At 34.5% G+C, this 24,154-nt stretch overlaps 1 protein-coding gene across 6 annotated transcripts in view; it reads right to left on the bottom strand.

The window, feature by feature from the left end:
- Nucleotides 1–24,154, bottom strand: part of LOC120540393 (solute carrier family 41 member 1) — a 56,585-nt gene that overhangs the window by 16,374 nt on the left and 16,057 nt on the right. For 4 of the 6 annotated variants that reach the window (XM_039771114.1, XM_039771115.1, XM_039771117.1 and 1 more), the window contains exons 3-8: nt 10,945–11,052; nt 10,280–10,351; nt 8,149–8,293; nt 4,205–4,351; nt 3,942–4,086; nt 3,626–3,705 (exon numbers count right to left, since the gene is read on the bottom strand). In XM_039771114.1, coding sequence (XP_039627048.1) covers nt 3,626–3,705; nt 3,942–4,086; nt 4,205–4,351; nt 8,149–8,293; nt 10,280–10,351; nt 10,945–11,052 — 697 coding nt within the window. Of the gene's footprint in view, nt 1–3,625; nt 3,706–3,941; nt 4,087–4,204; nt 4,352–8,148; nt 8,294–10,279; nt 10,352–10,944; nt 11,053–15,823; nt 16,920–24,154 lie in introns of those variants that run through there. The other 2 variants (XM_039771119.1, XM_039771118.1) reach the window with 2 other exon arrangements.

The raw sequence follows: 24,154 nt of genomic DNA, 5'->3' as shown, positions 1-24,154 counted from the left end.
ATATATAACCACTTGCGAATTGCTTTTATTTTAAACCCATATTTTCTGTACTTTTCTGCAATATTCCAAAGACAAAATGTCACATTTCATTAAAGTTAACAAAATTTAAAATTTCCTTTTCAATTTTGGTTAAAAAAGCTGTCAATGGCTAAATTAAACGATAATACTGATCAGTAAGTAGTTGTATCAAGCTGGTAGAAAATAAACTCAGAAATATTAGCCCATATCACATTGATCATTCAATATTTTTTTAAGCTGGTAGTCAAATATCTCAATTATTGTTTATTGGCAACATTCATCAAAGTATTTTCTGCAGTGAATGTGCTTGTTTGCCAAATATTTTCCTGGGAATTCATGTGAGGCAGGCTTAGACAAACTTCTTTTTCCCCAACACCACATGATGCTTTGCGAGACCAATGTGACATCACAGAGCTGTAGCAACCATGCATAAAAGTTTCATGCATGCATACTGTAAGATTGTTGCAGAGTTGATTCTGGCATGCGCGATGTCACCGCCTGATCAGTACTCCAGCCTTCCACCCTGAATTTTTTATAAAGAAAAAAAAAAACAAAAAAACTTGCAGTTTTTTCATTTGATGGGTACGTTAACTGACCATTATAAGAATATTATGAGTACTACCACTGATCCCTGTGTGCTGAAGCACAGCGCAGCATGGCTAATTTGAATGCATAATTTGCCATGTGTCTTAAAGGAACCCTAACCCGTCTCTGAGAAAGAAAACACATGTGATCCTGTAAAATAATAATAATAATAACGAAAGATTTATTACTGTTTACGAAGCATTTCTACTTTCTTCACGAACACCTCTCTGTGAGCACAATGGTGTATATACATGCAGTATATCTTTCTTTTACTTATAGGCTAGATTGTGGGCATTTGTTGTATTGTGTTTGTGGTTATCATTCTGTTTGTGACTTTTTCTGTTTGAGACATGGTAGCACATTGGTTATTACTGCTACGGCACAGCTTGGATCACATTTGTGGCTATAGTAATCATTCCAACATAGTTGCAAGACACCACAACAGCATCATTACATGTCATTCAAAACTATTTCAGTTCCTCCTTTCCCATTGACTTCAATGTATTTCATAGAGTTTGGTAAGGTCCCAGAATATTTCCGTGATTTTGCAGAACTCGTGGCGAAACAAACTCTGCAGGGTTCGATAATCGCTAGTCTCAATAATACACTTAAGAAAAAAAGTGCTTCCAAGTCTTACTTTCTTAAAAATTAGGTGCAGTATTACTGCAAAAGACTAATTTTAATTGTAAAGATCAGCTTCACTCGAAGCAATTCCCATCATAGATTTTATGGCTATGAAAACAAACATTAATATAATTTGAAATCTGTATAAAAAAAAGGCAAATGCTAACATTCTATTGTAGAAGAACAGTCTTTTTCTTGTTGATCTCACACTAATTTCTGCTTCATGTTACTTCAGACACACCATGCTGCAGTACTTTTGTATTATGCATGTGTTTTGCACATCACTTCAATGTTCAGCATTTTTTAATTGTTTGCGCAGGTTTTTCTACTGTACTGCTCTGCATTTTGATCAACAGATACTAACAACACATTCTAAAGCCTTCTCCAACCTCAAAAAGTAATGTTTTGCTCTGAAACCTGTTCCATTTCTTGAACTTAAGATCCTTGATTTGCTGCTTTAAAACCATTAAGCATTCATCATAGCAAACAAAAGCTTGTTTCCTTTCTCATTAAACATATTGGAGAAATAACCATCATATTTATGAGTTTCCTTTTATTATCATAATGGCTTTAAAACTGCCACTTTGAACAGCATTTTCAATATCTGGAAAGCATGCTTAGCTACTTCAACCAACATGTGTCTTTTGGAGGCTGCTGGCTTGACACATCATATCTAAAACAAATGTGTTATATTTTTGCTGGTTCTATAAAGGTGGCAAATCAGGCTCTTCTGTATGCTTGATCTACAAGCAGTTTCTTTTTTTTTAATTAAACTATAACCTACACTTTTTGTAATTTATTTTTAAAATTTGATGTGTATTATTTTTATACTTAGTTAATGAAAGGTATGCCAGATAAAAATATAAATGAGGAGAGAACACCTAAAAATTATTACAGTTCAGCATTTAGGTCTCTCAGTAACTTCAGTAACTGTGAAACAGAAACAGCCCTACTGAGGCACACATTCTGTAAAATATAGATGGCCACTGACTTCAAATCTTTTGCAACAGCAGATAAGCACATAGTGGAGGGCTGGGGATGGGGATAGTAAATAAACAAAATTAAAATACTTCTGGCTATAGAAGTACCAAATTTGGAATATAAACTTTTTATGCCTAAAACTCTGGCATGTAACTCATAATATGAATTCTTAGAAGATTGATATATTAATTACTAGGGGGCTTTGCTCACCAACCCCCCTGCCTGCACTATGCGCCAGTAACTCTCTGCCGCTCACGTATGTGGATTTCACTTTCACCAAACAACAAAACTTTTAATTCTTGCAGATAGGCCTCTTCATTGGAAAGAAACACTACTTTTCCTTGATGGCAACACGAATTAGACAATCTAAGAGTCTCTGACTTAAAGTTTTTAAAGCCAAACAATATCTACATACTTCTGTCATATCACCTATGTCCATATATTCAATCTCTTTTTGCTTTTACCTTTATGTCAATATCGCATTGAATTTTGATTCTGTGTTAGGAATTATATCGTGACAACACAACGTATAACTGCCTATGAGTGAATATCGTTTCTTTCTCTCTACATGAACTGTGTCTGACAATAGCATTCACAGAAATGAGATTGAACCATGTGCATGGTGTTAAATGTTTTAGATGTAGGCAGGACTTTTCCAAATCTCTTTGCATAAAGTCTTGTCTTGTGAGGCTTGAAAGTTTCTCACGTGGGATTTTACTTTCACCAAACAACAAATCTTTTAATTCTCACAGATACGCCTCTTCATTGGGATGAAACACTACTTTTCCTTGATGGCAACACGATTTAGACGATATACAAGTCTCCGACTTAAAGTCAATATATTCTCTTTTCACTGTTCCATTATTTAACCGAGTAATAATTTCCGTTTATTTGTACTAATGTGATCTTTACTATCATTTTTTTTGATACTTTCGAATTTTTGTACTTCCATTATCTCTAACCTGCTCTGCATGTGTATCACACCAACGTTTTTGAATTCTTTACGACATTCTGCTTTGTCATCTACTCTTTGTCTTTTATTTCCAGCCCTGGGCTTGGTTAAATCTCTTGGCACAAAGTCTTGTCTTGCGGAACTTGAAAGTGTCTCTCTGAAAAAGTCACGTCTCCTCTTTCTTCCCAAGATTTTTTATTATAATATATATTTATTCTTGCTTTGATAAGTCAGCAAAAATGTCTACTGCAATAACTAAAATTGCCTCAATAATTATACATTTTATCACCTATTATATATTTTTTCCACCTGTGCCCTTTTATCATGCTACTGAACAACTCAAAGTATTAGACTCAACTAATAGAACTTTGCAATTGTCACAATCTGCTTCTGATTTTATGTTCACCTGACTGAAGATGAACTATATCAAAAAAAAAAAAACAGCAGAAGAGTGAGCCAACATACCATTGATTACTGGTGTGAAGACAGCCATCCCTTCAAAATCAGGATCAGATACAGTTTTATCCAAGATGAGGCCTCCAATACTGTACATGAATTTAAAAAAAACAAAATTTTAAAAAGTTCATACAATGAAATGTAGACAGATTTTATTCAACTATTTTACAGTAAATTGTTATGCAATGCGCTGTAAGTTTTAACATTTTAAACTTTTGTACGAACGTGCACATTCAATTTTATGATTGGCTTAATTTGAAATATAACCAGCTGAATATTACATAACAAGTGTTAAAATCTAACAATACTGCCCTAATCCTTTTACCTGCTTATAGACATGGCAACAATCACAGGCTGCCATCCAGATTTTAGCACCTCCCTTATCTGAGGACTTCTTTTTGCAATCACAACCCAAAGTGGTATCATAGCGATGAACACTGCACATACCATGGGAGAAAGGTAGGAGATACCTACAAATCGGCAGAAACAACCCAAGTTACTAAATATGTAATATGTATAGATGTCAAAAAAGTATCTACAACAAAGGATTTTGGAATCTGTACTGTGTATTCTTTCTTTTTACTGTACCTTTATAGCTGAAAAGTGTATTGCTAATTGCAGCCAGGAGTGAAAGAGTTATAAGGTCTCCAAGACTGGCTGCAATGGGAGTTGCAACATTGTCAGGATTTATTCCTACTTTTCTTGATCCAATAATGACCCCAATCATAACCAGACCTGGGAAAAGAAGCAGAAAACAGCTTATTTTCCATTAACTCACCAGGCACTATATGTAAAGAACAAAAGCATGCAAATCATTTTCTCATTTATTATTTTATACGTACAGTATTACTAAATAATAATCGTATGTTAATAATCCATAATGGCAAGAAGTACCAACCTGAGCATGCTATTAAAAGAAACTGTCATAAGCCACTGGCTCAATTTAGTCCATGCATTCACTGTACTCTGTTTAGATGCACAGTGTAATTTTAAACAATTTTTTAATATTAAAACAATAAAAATAGATATCACTATGTAAGTTAAGAGAGGAATAAAATAAGCGTCAAGAAGGCCATGCATACGTATTTAAAATAGTATGTGAACTTTGTGGCAAAATAAGGAAAAGCTCTAGACAAAGGCTAGTACTTAAACTGTAATCACTAAACAAAGTAAAAGTTTAGTGAACTCTTGTGATCCTTTACTAGTAATCTCTGTAACAACCTAGGCAACATCAGACTAGCCCCATGTTTTTCATAATAATATAATATTAGTCTATTTGAACTTTATTAAATGTTCCTGACGGATGTGAAAAGCATCAACATTTTAGGTAAAAAGTTAAAAATCGGCACTAATCTGGAATTGTTGTAATGCAACTAATCAGTAAAAACTTTATTAGGTATTGGCTGTCCCTTTCGATACTGACGTACTGAACAGTGGATCTTTGAATTAACAGCAAACACATCACTGATGCAATTAGCTGAATGCTCCACGTGCCCAGACAGTGTATCATGGCATCATCATGAAAACAAGTACACTTTAACAGTGTTTAGTGCCCAAACATTCTCTCATACCCACTCTAAATTCTCAGTTAAGGTCTGACAATAAGGTGCCACGGTAGTGCTCTAGTGATGTGGTAAAAAGTCTAGAAGAGAAGGCTTTTGTAGCAGTCCTCCACACCCAGAAAAAAAATGTAATATGCAAAAGAGTAAAACGTCTCCTTTATTAATTGAAATAAAAAAACTGAGAGTTGAATATAGGGAGCAAACAATAAGCATCAAATAAACGGTATATTAATTTTCCTTATCTCCCTTAATGGGTTTTGATCCTCTGTTTATCCAGTGGCGTTGCACACTTCACTGCTGATTCACTTATCCACTATAAAAATACACTCAAGAACTCAATATTTTTCCTGTTATCTCTTTCATGGCATTATGTCTGTACCTTTGCCTGCCTTTCTTCTTTCTGTCAGTTGGACTTTCTTCAGAAACTCTTCTATCAACTTCAAAATCCACTGTGTTCTTTCTGTGTCCTAATCATAAAGCTGCTTTATCTATATCACTTCTGGAAAAGACTTGGAATCACTTATAAGGTAGGAAGAAGGCTCTGGATCTGTTCCTGGTTGATCTGTTTGCTCTTGGTATCTGTGCAACCCTGAGCTTTTAGCTGCCTTTTAAAGGGCCTAGTCCTCAACGCAGCCTCTAGATGTCTGCTCGGTTAGAGAGCCAGTGAAGTCCCATATATTTCTTTCAAGCTCTTGTGCTGCCACTTCTGGCATTTCCTCTCTGGGCTCATTCATTTTGAAGAGGGTCAGGCTCTCTTGTCAACTGCTGTGCCCTCGGCTTTACCCTGTGACAGCCAGCTTGTATCAATTTGCCTTTAAATACTCAAACTCTAACACCTCACTGCCCATTGGAAGTTGGTGAATCATGAGTTTCAAGAATGACCATCAGTCTTCACAATAAAAATGTGCAGTGTCTGCATATTTTGAGTTTAGCAAGTTGGAACTGGAATGAAGATGAGACGTAGTAAGGGTTGAAGTTATACCATAAGAACTTCTGCAACTCTGAATGGCAACTCTCAGAAATGTTAGACAGTGTAACACAGGCAAATTTCAGATACTAACACCTAGAGCAATTCTATTTGCATGGTTCAGAATGCAACAACAAAAAGGAGAGTTATCAACAAGCAGATAATGATTGCACATTTTAAAAATACCATTCTTTACATAAATATATCACATTAATGTGTAATGCATGAAAAATAGTCATTTTAGGTCCTAAACTAAATCAGTCGCTGTACTTTAGCAGATATTAAATATTACAACTTTCAAACACTCAAGAATATGGAAATGTTCATTTTTTGACTGGCAGCCAAAGAGTTGATCTCCATTTGTTTCTTTAATTACAAGGGTGTTCAAGTTAAATATGCTGAATGGGTACTGTAAATGTCTTGCATATTTGCTTACAGTTAAGGAGCTTATAAATAAACTGACTGAATAATGGGACATTGTGCAGATATTTAAAATCACTTAGCAAATAAAAATTCACGTTGACCGCCTCCAGACAAGTGGTAAAATGATTCTGACATTGCTAAACTGTTGTTGCGCTCTGTTTTAAAAGGGAACAGGTTTCAAGTTCAACTTCAGGTTTACTGTTGTGTACACAGGTCAGGGAAGTCCTTACTTTCTTGTCCAACCAACATATAACATGTTGCCACCACGAGTAGCAAGTATACATAATAGATAGATAGATAGATAGATACTTTATTAATCCCAAGGGGAAATTCACAAATTAGGGCTAGGGTTAGAGTTATTTTTTATTATTTGCTAAACAAAACCCAGAATTGAACATTAGAAAAGCCACTACATTACAACCCAAGGAAAGGTACTTTACTTGCTTTATTGAACAAAATAACTGGTTTCAGCTGTGCTAAAATAATGACAAAGATTCCTCTCTTAACCAATAAGCTTTTGAACATGACTAATTAGTAATTAGCATTTGTAATATTAGTAATATCTTGGCTGTATTTTAAACCAGTTTAATGGTATCTTAATAAAAAAGTATCAATTTATACGAAAAATATGACATATTGTATGTGATCCCAAAGTTCTGAATGTTAATATAATACACACACACATTTTAGGCCGTGAACCTGTGGAACTTCCTGATGACACCAAAACTGAAGAAACAGTAAACACTAAAGAAGCAGCAAATGTAATTTAAATAGTCTAGAGCAATGTTCAAAACAGGGCAAACACTAGAGAACTACATTTTAATACAGAAAAATGACAACTACTACATATAAGCAAAGGAAATGTATTTAATTGCCTGGCCTTACTTGTAAATAATCTCTGAAAAGGTTAAACGATTTACCTTCATACTGTAGTCTCATCAACTAGGAAATGCACAAACACAATTAAAAAGGCTAATAAAATGCTAAGGTACTGAATATAAATCAAACAAAGTTTGATCTTCACCAAAAAAAAAAAACACAACGCAGAGAAGATCAGACAAGCTGAGCTGAGCTGACCACAAGCTTCCCTGTACTAAAGGGCATTTCATACTCGAACAACCCAAATGAACTAAACGTCAGTCTTGAATAAGAACCACTACTTAAGGGCCTAATGTAGTTCTTCAAAATAATTACAATGGTGAAATTACAAAGAAAGAAAAAAATGTCTTTGTTTCGATGTGTTATTTAAAAACATTTGTGCATGACTGTGTACTCAAATAATATGGACTGTCCATTCATGTTTTGCATGACGGCATTATATAATTGCATAACAGTTCAGAAGTCTATTGCACACATTATGTATATGGGGTAATTGTTGCAAGGCTGGAAATAATATAAGTGTCTTCATTCTCTTGTATTGTTGAGGGATGCATTATAATGAATAACCCATTACTCATATTTCTGAAACTGCATGAACAAGTCAATATTTTCTGCAGTTTTCCTGTTCTACAGCTTTCTGTGAATTATTCTATTTCAAAAATGTTCAATACTACTGCCTCTCCTTTGAAATTATACATTACCTAGTGAAAGTGCAGCTATGAAGGCGGTGCTGATACTACTAGCACAAAGTACAGCAGCTTGGTCCAGGTCAATGTGTCCTTTTGATATAGATCCCAGAATTATAGCAGCTACTGCTGCCAGAAACCCCACTACTGTGGCTTGTACCTGTAAATTAATGACAAAAATATTTACTTTTCACCATTATTAATTTCAACCATTGCTCTATCCAACACAATTTTACAAACATGATGTGGATACTCATTTATATAATATTAAAAAACAGCAGCTCTAACAATTATGCCGAGATGTGCAACAATGTGCGTCCCTTTACTAAAGGGCATGTCCTACTCTGACACACTAGGAATTCAACTTCAGTCTTGAACAAAGACAGTTACTTGTGAACCTGACACATTTTTTTTTTAATTCTCAATAATAATAAATAAATAATAAACAAAAGTTGATACAGCAGAATTCATCCTAATCACTATGTTAGCAATGTTAAAATTATCAATACAGCAAAATTAATCAGTTTTCATTCATTAGGTTTTCACTTAGCACTGCCTTTAGGGGAGCTTTTCTATAGTAGATTAAAATCATTTTGTTAGTAATTTGCTGAGTATTTTTTTTGAATTTCCACTATTTTAAAGGTATTTTACATAATCTTGAAAATACATGCATTACATTGATATATTAATATGTTTTTCATCTTTTGTTTAGTAAAGCTCAAACTTAAGCTAAAAAACATATATGATAAAAGCCAATGATGCAAAATGCCAGAATGAAACACAAGAAATATTCAAGCCCCAGAAGGTTAGAAAGGTAAAATCAACAAGCCTTCATTTCCCCTAATTCAGACTCCAGTCTACTCAAAGAAGACTTAAAGCTGAAGGCTCAGGTTAAGCCTACGCTCAGCTTGTTTGATCTATTTATTTATTGCTAAAGCCGTATTTTAGCAAAGAAAGCGGTCTTTGTTTAAATATTCACAGATTACAAGTAGGTAACATACCATTGTAACTTTGAGGAAAATATAAAATACAGAAACTTTAGCTAAGAGCAGTCAAAGGTAAATCGTAAACATACTTTATTCTGTTTATTTGACATATAAAATTCTCTGTGGTTTAAAAAGCAATTTTAAAGGAAATCTATAAATATTACAGTTTGTAAAATAACTGTTCTACTGCACAATGTCCTGTTTCCCAAATTAAACATTTAAACTATTAATCAAACAAAATTTGTATTTTTTTTGTTTTTGTTTTAAGCAGTACAATTAAGGCATCAACATCCAAATGAAAAATCAATCTTTGCATTCTCAGATAGTTTTGCTCATTTTGTTTCCATCCACTAATTTTTCTTAAAGGAATACTCAACCCAAATATATATATATATATATATATATATATATATATATATATATATATATATATATATATATATATATATATATATATATATATATATATATATATATATATATATATATATATATATATATATATATATATACAGGATCAAGCCTTTGAATTACAGACCCACCTCTTTCTCTCATTCATTGGTCAAGAGTCATGTCTACAATTCAAAAGCACATCTCCATGTGAACATTGTTTCCTCTGTGTGTACTGGTTTGATTTTCAGAAGTATTTATTTAATAGTATTTTAACCAAAAAATGTACAAATCCCAATTTGTAAGCATATTGCTAGATGACTTCATATATTAATTATGTGATATGGTCGTTGTTGTAGTCCAATGATAAGTCTCTGTAGATGTCCATTTTATCATTATCAGTAAAACATTAGATTAACATTTTTTCTCAGCCATCACTTCAAACTGCATGGTGTAAGTAACATATAAAAATATAGTTTTTGTGTGGAGTATTCTTTTAACTCACTCAAACCAATTCAGGGTCACAATTAGTGAGAGACCACTGTACATCAGCAAAATTCGGTGGAAAGCAGGAACCAGAACTGGACCGATGTACATTAGAGATATAGAAAAAATACAGACTCCCAAAGAAAGTCATCAAGCCGGAGTTGCAAAGCAGCACTGCTGTTCACATGTCTGTATGACACTTCTGCTGCAAACGTATTCTTAAAATCATTTGTAGTGTTCATAAAACTGGGAAATTACTGGAATCAACACTATACTGTATTCACCTGAATAAGTGCAAGATTACAGGAAACCATTCTCCATTGCTCTTTGGCATCATCCATCTGTCCAGTATTAGCCTGAAAACAAAAACATTTTAAATAGAAAGGAGAATATTCAGAATAATATTGCCATCCACAGCTGTAATACTTTTCCTGCTTCCATTTAAATTGTTTTTAAAACCTTAAATTGGTAAGATGAACGTCATGATTAAATAATTTTTTCATTTATATTTTTGATCCATTTTTTAAGTTAGCAAGCACACAGGGCTTTATTTAGCAGTCCAAAGCATGATGATGATTTGTTTATGGGTGCTAATAAAGGAAGTAGACAGCAGAATGTAAATGTTGACTAAGGAATATTAAAATGTGTGAATTGTCACACAATTACAGATCTGAACCTTATCATTTGCTCACTAAACAATCCCAAACAAGTGTCTTCAACTATATGATCATAACCTTTAATGAAAAGTATTTAGTATTATAATGAACTTGTGAACAGCCCTGGGATTATTTCTGCAGTCGCACGTGCTAGCAGAATTTCCACTTGTGGTAAATGAAGCAAAAATGAATATTGTACCAAACACATTATCAGGAACTGTGTGGTATATTAAACTGAAGCACTTAACATAAGAACAGTTTAGCAGTAATCACAAAAACTGTGGAGCCCATACCGCAGTTGATAGCCGTGAAGCCAGTGTCATTTCAAGATTACCCTTCAGTCCTACTAAAGCAGGCACCAAAATAAAGACCTCTGTGATTGTTTTGAATACATCCCAGTGCTGAAACAGAAAATGTAAAATAAAATAAGGAAATGATAATATTATACAGGCAAAGCTATTCATAACCAAATGAAACAATATGCATTAACAAATTAGGTCTATCAAAACATGGGATTCATGTTTTAAGTTGTTAATTCTAAACTCTCCTGCATGTGTGAACACGACTGTATGTAAGAATACGCATTCAGATGGAGCAGTGTCCTATCTAGCGGCCCAAACTTGTTCCGAAATGTTCGTGTACTCTTTTTTTTTTTTTAATGGAGAAAAAGGTGATTTCTGGATTACTTTACTATGTCAGTCTTATGAACATACACATACATAAGATCTTGGAGAAAAAATTCTGAGATCAATGTACAGTAAAGATCATGCTATACTAAGTTGGTTAAGACATTTCTAAGTCTCTTATAACCTTACCAGCACATATGAAGCACAAAATATCAAAAGAACATTAATAACACATAAAGAGAAGCTATTTAATGATTTTTAAACACAGAAAAATATTCAATTAAATTAACTTCTGTTCTCGAACAAAGCCGAATATTGTTATTCCAAACCACTTTCTTTTGAAACATTTCTTTGAAAATCAAAGTCACAGTGCAGAATCTTTCCTTGATAACCATGACACCAGGTTAGAAAAAGATGGAAGAATTAAACGTGAAATCTTTTACTTCGCAACACTTTTAACTTAAAACTCTTCTCACAAAAAGGCAAATGTTAAGATTATATTCCGAAAAACAAAAACTAGGATGTGCATACTGTACAACACAAGACCCCATTAAACCGATTTAGAGTCAAGAGGGATGTAGTATTTCAGGATGCCGCTAAAAATAACAGATTTGATTAAAATCATTTGAAAAATTCTTCAGTGCATGCACACACTCATATACACACATCACCTGAAAATGGACAGAATGTGTACAGTTTCAACTTCATTATGATATTTTTACTGCATATTGATAAAACTTTGTTATACAGTATTTGTTATTTAAAAATGCAATATTAAAACTAACACTTTAATAAGTTAAATGAACAGATGCCAACACTATCAGGTCGGAAAAAGCTAATAATTACCTTTCTTAACCATGGTAGATTAATTGATAGCAGACATTTTGTCTTCTAATTGTATCTTTTAATTCATCCATCCTTCAGTTATCCAACCCGCTATATCCTAACTACAGGATCACGGGGGTCTGCTGGAGCCAATCCCAGCCAACAAACGGCGCAAGGCAGGAAGTATACGTTTCTGCTCATGTCTATAATATTTATGTGTGTGTCAAAAATGAGTAGTAGTAATTTGAGCATACCCACAAGAACATAAACCCAAAAGAAAAATGTACCTATGTTTAAAATTTATCTACCTCATTTGATACATCAATGTTCTTTTAATTACAATTTATATTACTTCAGTTAAAACATTTTTGCTTCAATGTGTGTTTTCTGTCCTAAAAGGATGCTGAATACCTAATCTTTAGTGTTATTGTTTGTAACCTGTATAGTACACTCACTTAATTTAACGTATTTCAGTCATTGCCGTCTAAACAGAAGAATGTGAAAATCTCTTCTGCCTGGGTTCTTAGATATGCTAAATTTTGGTAACATGTTATTCAAATCATCAAACCTGCACTGTCTTCTTGTTAGCTTACACATCACTTACTGTACAAGACACTGTTAATTATGTACAGATCTTTAATTAATATGGTTCCACATTATTCTATTAGTGTTCTCCAACTTCATCTTTTAAGGTGTCTGCATTTTGCTGAAGACTGTAGGCTTTTAGCTGCTATGTACAGGTAGGCATCATACGTTTGGTGGCTGAGCCTTCAGTGCCATTGTCCCTCATTATGGAACACAAAGCCTTTGTATATCATGCTTACTGCTCTTGTTTTAAATCTACCTTACAATATTGCACTTATTTAGCCCTGCATGTTAATATAAGTGGTCTTACAGATCTTTACTTTTTAATATCTTCTATTGTTTGCACTTCAGATGTATTTTTCTTTTATTTGATGCCTATTATTTCATCTACTGTTGTATACATTTTATATTTCATTTTATATTAATTTAATATTGTTTCTTTGTATCAGTATACTGCTGCTGGATTATGTGAATTTCCCCTTGGGATTAATAAAGTATCTATCTATCTATCTGTCTTTAACCTTTCACCTTACCATTGCTTGTTCCCCTAATCTGAGTTATAAATGGAGCTAAAGATGTATACTTTACTATTGTAGTTGCTTATTACTACATAAACTATATGAAGATGCTGCAGGTCTAAGTAATTTTAAATAAGTTAAAAGTATTATACTGTTCCTCAAGGTGCACATTCCTTTAATGTGAGATATCCTCTGCACAGTGTCTGAATTGTTTTAAGTTGTGTTGTAAATTGCCATATGAAGCGAGCCTTAAATCAGTCAAGGTTAATTTGCCCTTATTCAAAGGCAAAGTAACATTTAATATGGAAAAGAAAAAAAGAATTGTGAGAATAAATATCTACTTAGGGAGTCTCTACAATGGGATTTCAGTTAGTCTATTTAGAAGACTGCGGTTAAGTTTATGAAGTTAATTGGTAGGTGTGCATTGCGAAGATTGGAGGTAAACATTATTATTGTCATCCATATCTGATTTTTTCATAGAGTTTATTTAAAAACATATGCTCATTGCAATATGCTATTCATTTTGACAATAAAAGAAAGCAGTCATTGCATTTAAAGATTCCCTTGTTGCTTTTTATCACGTTCCGTTAGCTGGCAGTGAGTATGATCAGTAAGAGTCCTTATCAGGTCTGCAGGCCAATTAAAAGCTAAAGCAGCAACCTATAAGTGTTCTATCTATAGACTGCAATTCCAGGAAAATGGATCATCTCATCTGTTTTAGCTGCTAACTGCTAACCAACAATGTGTTATTGCAATGTCCACGACACCTCAAGAATGTCCCGCGCATGGTCAATAAAATGACCTTTTTCTAATAATTACAACCCCCCAATAAACATGAAAGTACCGTTTAGCACATTATAATCTTATTACCAGAAATACTATTGAGAATGATAATTAAAAATGTTTCTTTTCAAGTCTGTTCACAGGACATTCACTGTATTTTAAACCTTTATTATAATTACTGCTAAGATAGCTACAATTCACTATACTAGATAGTAGCCTCAGTGGAATTCTAATGAGTGCATGACTTTCATATAAGAAAATTCCCAGGTCATATCGACTTCAAATAGGTTAAATCATCATAAGATCTTCGGTGTCTTTCCTCCATAACTGGATGCTATTGAATTTTACTTTTTCAGTTTCTAGCTAAAAAACACTATGGAAAATATTACCTATGGCCGGAATTAAATATTATTTAACTTTTTGGCAGTGTCTATAGATAATTTCATAAATGTCTGGAGATGCCCTGGAATTTCTAAAGAAAACCGTCACATAATGCATGACGTAAGGTAGACTGCAAATAAATGCTGCAAAGCAAAGCATATCTAAGATTTTAATTAAAAGTACTTTAATAAAGAGTCGTTACGGATATTAATCATTTAAAAAGTACTTTTATCTCAAAATACTTTTCTCCTGTAGAATCTCAAAAGTGTTTGCTCGATTACAAAATATATATTTGCAAGTTATCCACTGTTTGAAACTACAGGGTGCTCCAGATTTAATTATGCAGATCCAGATCGTCTGGATGACTTTGATTTATGCGGGGATGATTCTAGTTCGGCGCGAAGATGATTCTTCATGTCGTCAGTTCGCACACTTCTCGATGGCCCTGCATTTTTCAGGTGATTTTCTATGTAATAAACTTAATAAGTTATAGCGTAATGAAAATTGCATAATTAGATCTGGACCACCCTATATATTCAGATAGGCTTATTTTATAAAAGTACTTTACCTACCATTTTGGTCTTATGCCTTCAAACCTCTGCTTTCTATTTCAGTATATAAAATGTCATAAAATTGGTTGATCTGCTTTCAATTTTTTTTTTTTACTTTTGCAAAACAACTGACATGAAAACTTTCTGTTGTTCTACATATTCAGCACTTGTGATTCATCCTGTAGTTGAATGATTTTGTATATACCTTAACGTCTTGTACTGAATGATATTGTATTTCTGTATACGTTGTAAAACATCTTTAATGTGCCCTGTTAGAGGTATTACACAAAATAAAATTGGAGTAGCATGGTGATGCACACCTCACCTCACTGCTCCTAGGACCTATTTGATTCTCACCTGAGTCACTGTGTTAAATCTAGTTTTCTTTCAGATTTCTCCGGCATGACTTTATTGATGACTCTAAACTGGCATGGCATGGATGTGTGTGCAAGTTTGTGAGTGGATAAGTGTAACTTGTAATCCACAGCCATTCCCCCAGGATCTTTTTGTACCCATGACTCTGACTTAATGTGTTCTAATACATGACAATATGTGTTAACAATATGCATGAATGTATAAGTGGCATACTGTATCAACAGTAGTATAAATATATTCAAAAACTACTTAATAACCAAAACATTAATTAATCCATTATAAAAGTAATTAATCAAATAAATATATCCATAATACAGTCAACTGTTGTTATGGAAATGATTATCAGACATGTTTATTAAAATTATCTTGCAGGTTTTCAAAACAAATATAAAATGAATACATGTAAGCTTTATACTCCATAGTAACAGAACAAAGCATTGCTCTAAAAATCATGTTTTCTCATCCTATTTAAAAACAAGTTATCAATATAGAATCCTTTTGAAAAGACAGTGGCAGAGAGTAACATACTTGAACAACATCCATTAGTAAGCCGGCAGCCACCATCCCGAGACCAGAAACCAGGTACGGCAAGAGAATCTGGGCAGCAATACTCCAAGTGCTTTCTGGCAGGAAGCCATGGGCAGATTTGGTTAGCTTACAGGTAAAACCACGTAGCTTCTTCCCCTGATAGCAGAACTCCAATTCCAGTTGGGTCACAACCATGGCCCTGACTGCTAACCCATGCTCAATAAGCTTGGGAAAGGAACGGACTGGACATGAATCTGTAGATCCCACAGTGGTGTTTCAAGCAAATAGTCTGGACTGTATTGGATTTGTTGCCAGAGATAGCGTTTGAAGGAGACAACTTAAAAGCCAGGCTCCAATCTCTCTGTCCCGTTAATGACAGCTCACTCTTCTACAGTACACATTAAAATGCAAAATGCTAAAGGCATTTTTACAGTTTGGAAAAAGTCGATTAACTGATACATTACCCTCTTATTCACTAATAGTCCAATCATTCAAAACCAGCATTTTTTCATTAGTAATCCAAACGTGAAGTTTAATATTTTTAGAGGGCAAACAGAAATGTCTGAAAAGACCATAAACTGATCAAACTGTATCTTTAAAATCCAACTTGTCATTAAAGCCGTTATAATCCAAAGGACAAAAGAGATATTCCTTTAGCTTTTCGCACTCTGCAGCCCAAATGATCATATTTGTTTACTTCACATTAATATAACTGTTGCTTGGATATTCCTCTGTGCAAGGTTAAAAGAGAACAGCCAACAGAACAGTCCTCTGTCTTTTTGCACAACCACTCACTTGAGGTGATGAGAATATCACTGCAACTCTTCAGCAAGATCTATACCTGTCAGGAACACATGCCTCTTCTTGTAGATCAACACCGGGCTTTTAGCTTGGAGTGTGAGGTCATATCTTCTTTTATTCATGCTGATTATCTCTCTCTTTATTTTTTTTTTTTTTCCCCAAAGCAAAAAACAAAAAAAAATCCTTTTAGCTACTAGTTATTAATTCAAAAATATACTCTTATCTCCTGTCAAGGAAAGTGAGCTAGTTTTAAAATACAGCAGCAGTGATTAGACAGCTTGTCGGCCAGATCTTAAGGCTTTGCTTACTCACTCTGACTGCAGTGAAGCAGTCGTGCTGGGAGTTAAACAACCTGGCTTCTCTTTTTTTGTGCAGAGGGTGGCACCAGAAACACATGGATTGGCCTTAAAAATATCTTTTTTTTACATAAAGGACACAAAATACTTAATAAAAGGACCTTTTTAGACTCTCATTTTGCATATATACAAAATGTGTTTTATTTGCTAAACAAATGTTGCAGTATAATTTAATATAATCTCTCTTTCTCTGTATGTATGTACTGTATGTATATATTTTGAATGAAAACTATATCAAATTATAAGCAAGGACAACCATTCCATTAAATAACTTTTCAATTTGCCTTTTTAGTAGAAGCCTCTAAAAAAATGGGTTTGAATCTTGGCCCAGTTTTTGTCTATGTGAAGTTTTCACATTCTACATGTGTTTGTGGATTCTTGTGTGGGTGCTAAAGCTTTCCTTCCGATTCCTGAAGATGCATGTGTTGATCGGCGACTGTAAATGGCCTGCATTGATTGAGTCCCGAGTTGTGGATAAGCGTGATCTGCAATGGAATGGCATCATATACTGGTTTGGTTACAACCGTGCATGAAATTCTGAAGGACATTTATATATTTGGCTAACACCTTTATTAAAGGCAAATTACCACATCTAAAATAAAACTGGTTACATTTCTTTTGTGTTCTAAAATGGAGTACAGCCTTACACTTCGCTTAAGTGACTTGCTCATGGTCATACAGTGTCAGTAATAATAATAATAATAATTCTTTGCATTTATATAGCGCTTTTCTCACTACTCAAAGTGCTCAGAAATTGCGGGTTACGGGCCTAAAAAAATCAGTATTTTATACTGTATGTTGGGATGGTCCCAAAAAAAAAAATCATGTTCTCCATAAGGCTAGTTATAAAAAACACAGAAAATTCTTATGAAAATAAACAACATTCAACGGTCACCCTACATGGTAGATTATATGTTGTCTGAACTGAACAGCAGACAACTGTTCCACATTTGTATATCAACAACATTAGCACTGTCTTTGACAAAATTGAAAAATTCTTTCAATGGTTTATGACCAGCTGAAGAAGAAACTGCTTCTGTTCCTCTTCCTGTGTCAGTATGTCATTGTACTTTTTGATGAAATTTTTTGACTTTTTCAAATGTGTTATTCACTACCATCTTGTGTGCTGACAGTTCACAATCATTGAAGCCAGGATCATCTATTCACGGTTCTCGTGGATTCTTGAGAAGCGACTGAGACCTTTCCCCATAAGCACATTATAGAAGAATGTTATTATTTATGTTATTAGATACTCCAACTTTAACTGTTCAGATTCATTTGTCAGCTTAAGATGTTGAGGAAATTTCTGGTATCAGGGTCCGCTGCAGGCTTTGCACCATCACTTCTTTTGTTTCTGCTGAAATTCTATCATAAAAAATGGCTAAAGTAGAAACTACTACTTACTGCAAAAATGTTCTTGAAAGTCCTACTTAATACTAAAATGTTCTGGGAACTCCACATCTCATATTATATATACACAGTATATATAAGCAGGACAAACTTTAAAAATCAGTAATAAAAAAATGTAATAATTTCTATTGAGAAGAATTAATATTTACAGCTTTCATATCCAAGACCATCTTGATATACAATATTTTTGGTTTTGCTATCTGGGGCAAAAATGTAGCTGTGATATCTTTGGCAAAAATGTAAAAGGTTGGCAAGGTATCTCTGGCCAAGCAGAAGGTAGGTACGCTCCAAAGTCGAACGTTGCCACTGTATCTGATCGTGTTTGGCTCTGATGGGAGAACGTCCCCGACGTGGGGAGAAGAGCACGTGGCCGTGATATCTCTGCCAATGAACAGGTACCTTCTAAAATACACATAGCTGTGATCTCTCTCTCTCTCTCAAAAACGTCAAACATTACTCTTTAACAATCTCTAGATGACAATGTCTGCTGAACAAACAGTTATCACTAGCTAAGCGGAGGCAATGTACACTCCAACATGTGGCGGGAGGTAGAGCGACTTGAACGGAGAGTGGCGTGTGAGTGAGGAGGACCCGTCCGGTTACCTACTCCTGAGGTTCTGCCTCACTGTCCCCTCAGCCCGCAGCCTGTCTTTTGCATTTCTGCAAATAAATCAGTGCCACCACTAAACTATAATACTTAGCGTGATGAGACAAGTTGTAAAATCAACCAGAATGTTCAAGCAAATTATAGAAAAAAGTAGTTCTCTTGTGCAAAGTGGACAAACATACAGCCGTTGCATTATCTATCTATCTATTATATAGTATAGTGCCTTTCACTTCTATCTATCTATGTATCTATTATATAGTATAGTGCCTTTCACTTCTATCTATTATGCAGAGCCCTATCTATCTATTTCATACAGTGCCTTTCACTTCTATCTATCTATTATATAGTATAGTGCCTTTCACTTCTATTTATCTATCTATACTGTGTGTATATATATATATATATATATATATATATATATATATATATATATATATATATATATATTAAAATCAAGTTGATTTATATTCATATTATATAAGTTGGAATAAACCTTTTTGGAAACTAAATGAATAGGAAACATGTAAACAGTAGTATATAGAACCATGATTAATATAAACACCACCATTCAAATGTCTTTAATTAAAATATTTTCCTCAGAATCTTTGAAAAAGATTTTGCTGAACAGAGAATCTTAGAAAAAGTTGTAATTACTGGACATTCTAGGAAGATCAAGTAAAAGGTTCATAAAGAAAACAACTGTGTTCTTTAATTTATTAAAAGAAAGTAGCAAAATCATTTTGTTTATTAAGGCCTGCGGGTGTGACCTTTTACATTTTAATATCTAATTATCTTCTCTCTGCAATGGAACAGTATTAAAATTCCCACCTCTTTCCTAGAGATGAAAACTTGAGCTGCAAAACAGTGCAGTTTTTAGTAAAATGTATGGATACTAGATATTGCATACATTGTGATTGAATATTAATTTCCTGTTCTGTGATCCTGAGCCTGATTTGCCTTTAAGTTTGCACAGGGGCAAATGAATACATTATTTTACACCCCTAGTACCAAAGTTAGACATGTGGCTTAGCTTTATAGTAAAGTGTTAATGATAATATTATCCCCTTTAAATACACTGGCACATCAATTACATCTTAAGCACTGGAAATTACCTGATTTACTGCTTACTAAAAATAACCAGCTATGGAACTATAACTAATGGGATGTCAATCTTGTGTCTTTGTTGATATTATATTATTATCGCCACTCTGAGGAGAAGTAAGATCTTCATTGGTTTATTTTTACAAGATGTAGAGCACAGGAAGATATGGAACAAGATGATCTGCTGTGGCAACCCTTAACAGGAGCAGCCAAAGATGATGATGAAGAAGAAGAAGACAGATTTTTGTTAAGTGTTTCTATTTGATATGTTCTTTTCATTTAGTGTTTTTGTTTCTTTTTAATTATTGTGTTATTATACCAAGTCCTTAGAAATCCCATGCTGTTACTAAGGTGTTGGCTACAGCTTGTGTTGTTTGCCTCTCTTTTTCTGGATTATCTTGGTTAGAAATTTCACTGTTTTGATTTGAGAGTTTTTTTGAAAATCTGCTGTCATTTTTGGCTGCTTCTAAATTTTCTCTTATGAGCCAACATTTTTTAGTTAACCTTTAACAGATATATTTAAACATAGTTCTTGTATGCTTGCTGCTTTTGAATCTTTGGTTAATAAACTTTACAGTCAAGCAAATATTAGCTAAGGTTCTCTGCAAGCAGGGTGTACCCTTTTCCCATTGGAATTTATAGGTCTGGGCCTTTTTGTGGGTGCAGACCTCAGACCAGTGTTCATGTTTCATAGCTAAGGTTACTTTGCGTCTTGGGATTTCTTTTAGACATACGTTTTACGGGTCCTGAAATCACCACACAAAGAAAGTAATGAGGCCATGTGAATAAGGATATAGAATAAAACCAGTATAATGTAGAATAATGTGTGTTTCTCTCCTGGCACATTTTCATTTAATCACCAAGTATAGGAAAACAAATAAGAATCACTGGAATGCACAAAAATACCTTCAGAAGATATAAAAATATTGGAGGAATATTTAAAGATATGGACATATTGACATAGACTATGAGGAGAACGTGTGAAAAAATCCATCAGTTATTACTAAACTTTTTCCAGTACAGGGCCCTGAAGAACTAGAGGCTCTCATGATAGTATTTAGTGTACTGTATTGTCAAGCTGAGTGCAAAGCAGGAAACCACAGTGGACGGGAAACAAGTCCATTACAGGTCACCCTTGCTCACTTGTCCAAACTTGTTACCAGGGCAGCAAGAGAAGACTATCTTCAGAAAAAAAGAATAAAAATAAAAACAAAAACATAGATATGTGGAGAATAGGCAAATACTGTATTATATAATCAGACACCACCATGCACTCCATATGTAACAACAAATTTTTGATCAGGTTTACTTCTCCAAAAGTAATAAATAAACTGAGTACAAGATAGGAACATGAAAATGTAAATCACAGATCACACTCGCTTACTCATTGAGGACCAATTTAAACGTGATAATCAATCTTAAAGTGAGGTGTACAGAATGCAAGAGGAAAGCAAAGTTCCTGGAGAAAACTCATGCGACTGTGAAGAGAATGTGTAAATTGCATACAGGCCATGCTCAGGCTGGGCTTTGAAATTAGGACTATAGAGCAGTGGGGCAACAGCACCAAACACCACTGTATCACTGTTACATATACAGTATATAAAAAGTACAGTGCATAACAGAGTGGTATCTATTTAAAAGGGAAACACGGTCTTAGTCAATAGTCTTTTAGTTAACAATTCTGATAATTCTTGAATTTTCTTGTCAAAAATCTCTAGAATTTTAAGGTTTAACCTTTCTGCTATCTTTGGGGTCGGTCTAACCACATTCTAAAAGGGACCCTAATTAAATTATTTTGTAGTTTTATGCAATACATTATTCTAATTTGGTAGGATAAATTGATAAAACATGAAATACACATGATATCCATACATCCATTGTTTCAGTTAGGTCTGTGGGAAGACTGGAGTCTCTTCCAGCTGGATTGCATTTAAGGGTTAACAGCCAAACCTGGACAAGACGCCAGGAATACACGTGATAGAGAAAAGGTCGTTTTAGAAAGTGAGAACAGTATTATAAATAAATCACCTCCTCTTACGAACGAGTTATTGTCCAACAGCTAAAAGGAAAGACCTCTTCAATATCCATGAATATAATAATAAAAATACATTTTAGTCATACAGCACCTTTCCCATGCTATGGTTTCCATCCCCACATATAAGTGAAGGTATTTTCAGTGCTGCAAAAATCACCACATATGCTGTGGAATTGACTTGTCAAAAATGTAAAATCTACATTTCAACCATTGGCACCAAGTCATTTGTAAAGATGTCCTCAATATGACACATCTGGAAGTGAGGTGAATTTATCATAATACATGGAAACATCTTAACATAACTCATGTCCACATCAATTTTGGGTACTTTGTGGCTGCTGTGTATAATTTAAAAGGTGAAGCCAGAGCAAGTCTAAGGAATGCTAAATCTGGCACAGTAATAGTCCAAGCTACAATAAGAAATGTGTTTCTTCTCCAGAATCATATGCGTCGATGGCCAAGAAAGAAGGTTTGGCCAATGTACTGTAAACATCACAAAACTACTGTAGGAAGAGGTGTGTTAGATAAATGGCTTGAAAGTTTACTCCTTCTTTACAATACTGAGCTAAATGCAATGTGGATGAATGCTTGCTTTTATAGTCTGGATTCAATATTGACATGTTGAAAACATTTTATAAATTACAGATATCAATTGATCAAAAGGAAAATTATAGATATTCAGTATCTATACAGTATGTGATATAAACAGCTGATGGAGTTTTCCCACTGACTTATTGGAACATTTTATTCATCATCCTCTTCTGCTTATCCGAGGTCGGGTTGCGGGGGCAGCAGCTTGAGCAGAGAGGCCCAGACTTCCCTCTCCCCGGCCACTTCTTCTAGCTCTTCCAGGGGAATCCCGAGGTGTTCCCAGACCAGCCGAGAGACATAGTCCCTCCAGCGTGTCATGGGTCTTCCCCAGGGCCTCCTCCTGGTTGGATGTGCCCGGAACACCTCGCCAGGGAGGCGTCCAGGAGGCATCCTGATCAGATGCCCGAGCCACCTCATCTGACTCCTCTCGATGTGGAGGAGCAGCAGCTCTACTCTGAGCCCCTCAACATTTTAGTTGAAGATTATCTGTAATTTTATTTTTGCTAGATAAATAATCAAATTATAGATATCTGTTATAAAATTTTGTCTAGTCAAAGTCTGATTTCCAGGTATCTGTAATTTTTGACTGGGTAAAGTCAGAATTAGTGCTATCTTCAAATGCATTTTGACTAAATAATAATTCATTTTCTATATCTAAAACAGGGCGGCACAGTGGTAGCGCTGCTGCCTCACAGTTAGGAGACCCGGGTTCGCTTCCCGGGTCCTCCCTGTGTGGAGTTTGCATGTTCTCCCCGTGTCTGCGTGGGTTTCCTCCCACAATCCAAAAGACATGCAGGTTAGGTGGATTGGCGATTCTAAATTGGCCCTGGTGTGTGGGTGTGTTTGTGTGTGTCCTGCGGTGGGTTGGCACCCTGCCCAGGATTGGTTCCTGCCTTGTGCCCCCCCCCGTGACCCTGTATTCGGATTCAGCGGGTTAGACGATGGATGGATATCTAAAACAGCGGTTTCCAAGTTTAGTTCTGGATGTGGTTGTGGGTTTGTGTTCCAATTACAATCAGTACACTGGAAAATAAAAAGATTCTTGGTAGTTTGAAAGTGGATCTTATTGAAGAAACAGAAAAGGATATTAGGGAATATACAACAAGGTACATGTGTAAGACATACCCATCATGCTTATTAGGCACATTTTCTTCCTCAACAGATTAAGAACATTCTGTTTTGTTGTTCGGTTTAGTCACATTAGGTACTTTAGGTACATTAGGTACTTTCAGCAGATATTTAAGTGAACAAAATGAATACCATTTAGGCTTTGTTTAGCATTGTGATAGATTTAGAAAGCTGCACAAATATTTAAGATTTTTAATTAAAGTACTGAGACTGATATTAATGAGGTATTTAATAGCTAACGATAACCAAAGAGATGAAGCACTTGACAAATTGCAACATGTCTAACAAGAAATTTGCAGAAA

This window comes from Polypterus senegalus, chromosome 12 (genome assembly GCF_016835505.1).
Source record: "Polypterus senegalus isolate Bchr_013 chromosome 12, ASM1683550v1, whole genome shotgun sequence".
NCBI lineage: Eukaryota > Metazoa > Chordata > Cladistia > Polypteriformes > Polypteridae > Polypterus > Polypterus senegalus.
The sequence above is the reverse complement of the archived record's forward strand: the minus strand, read 5'-3'. Positions and strand labels throughout refer to the sequence as shown.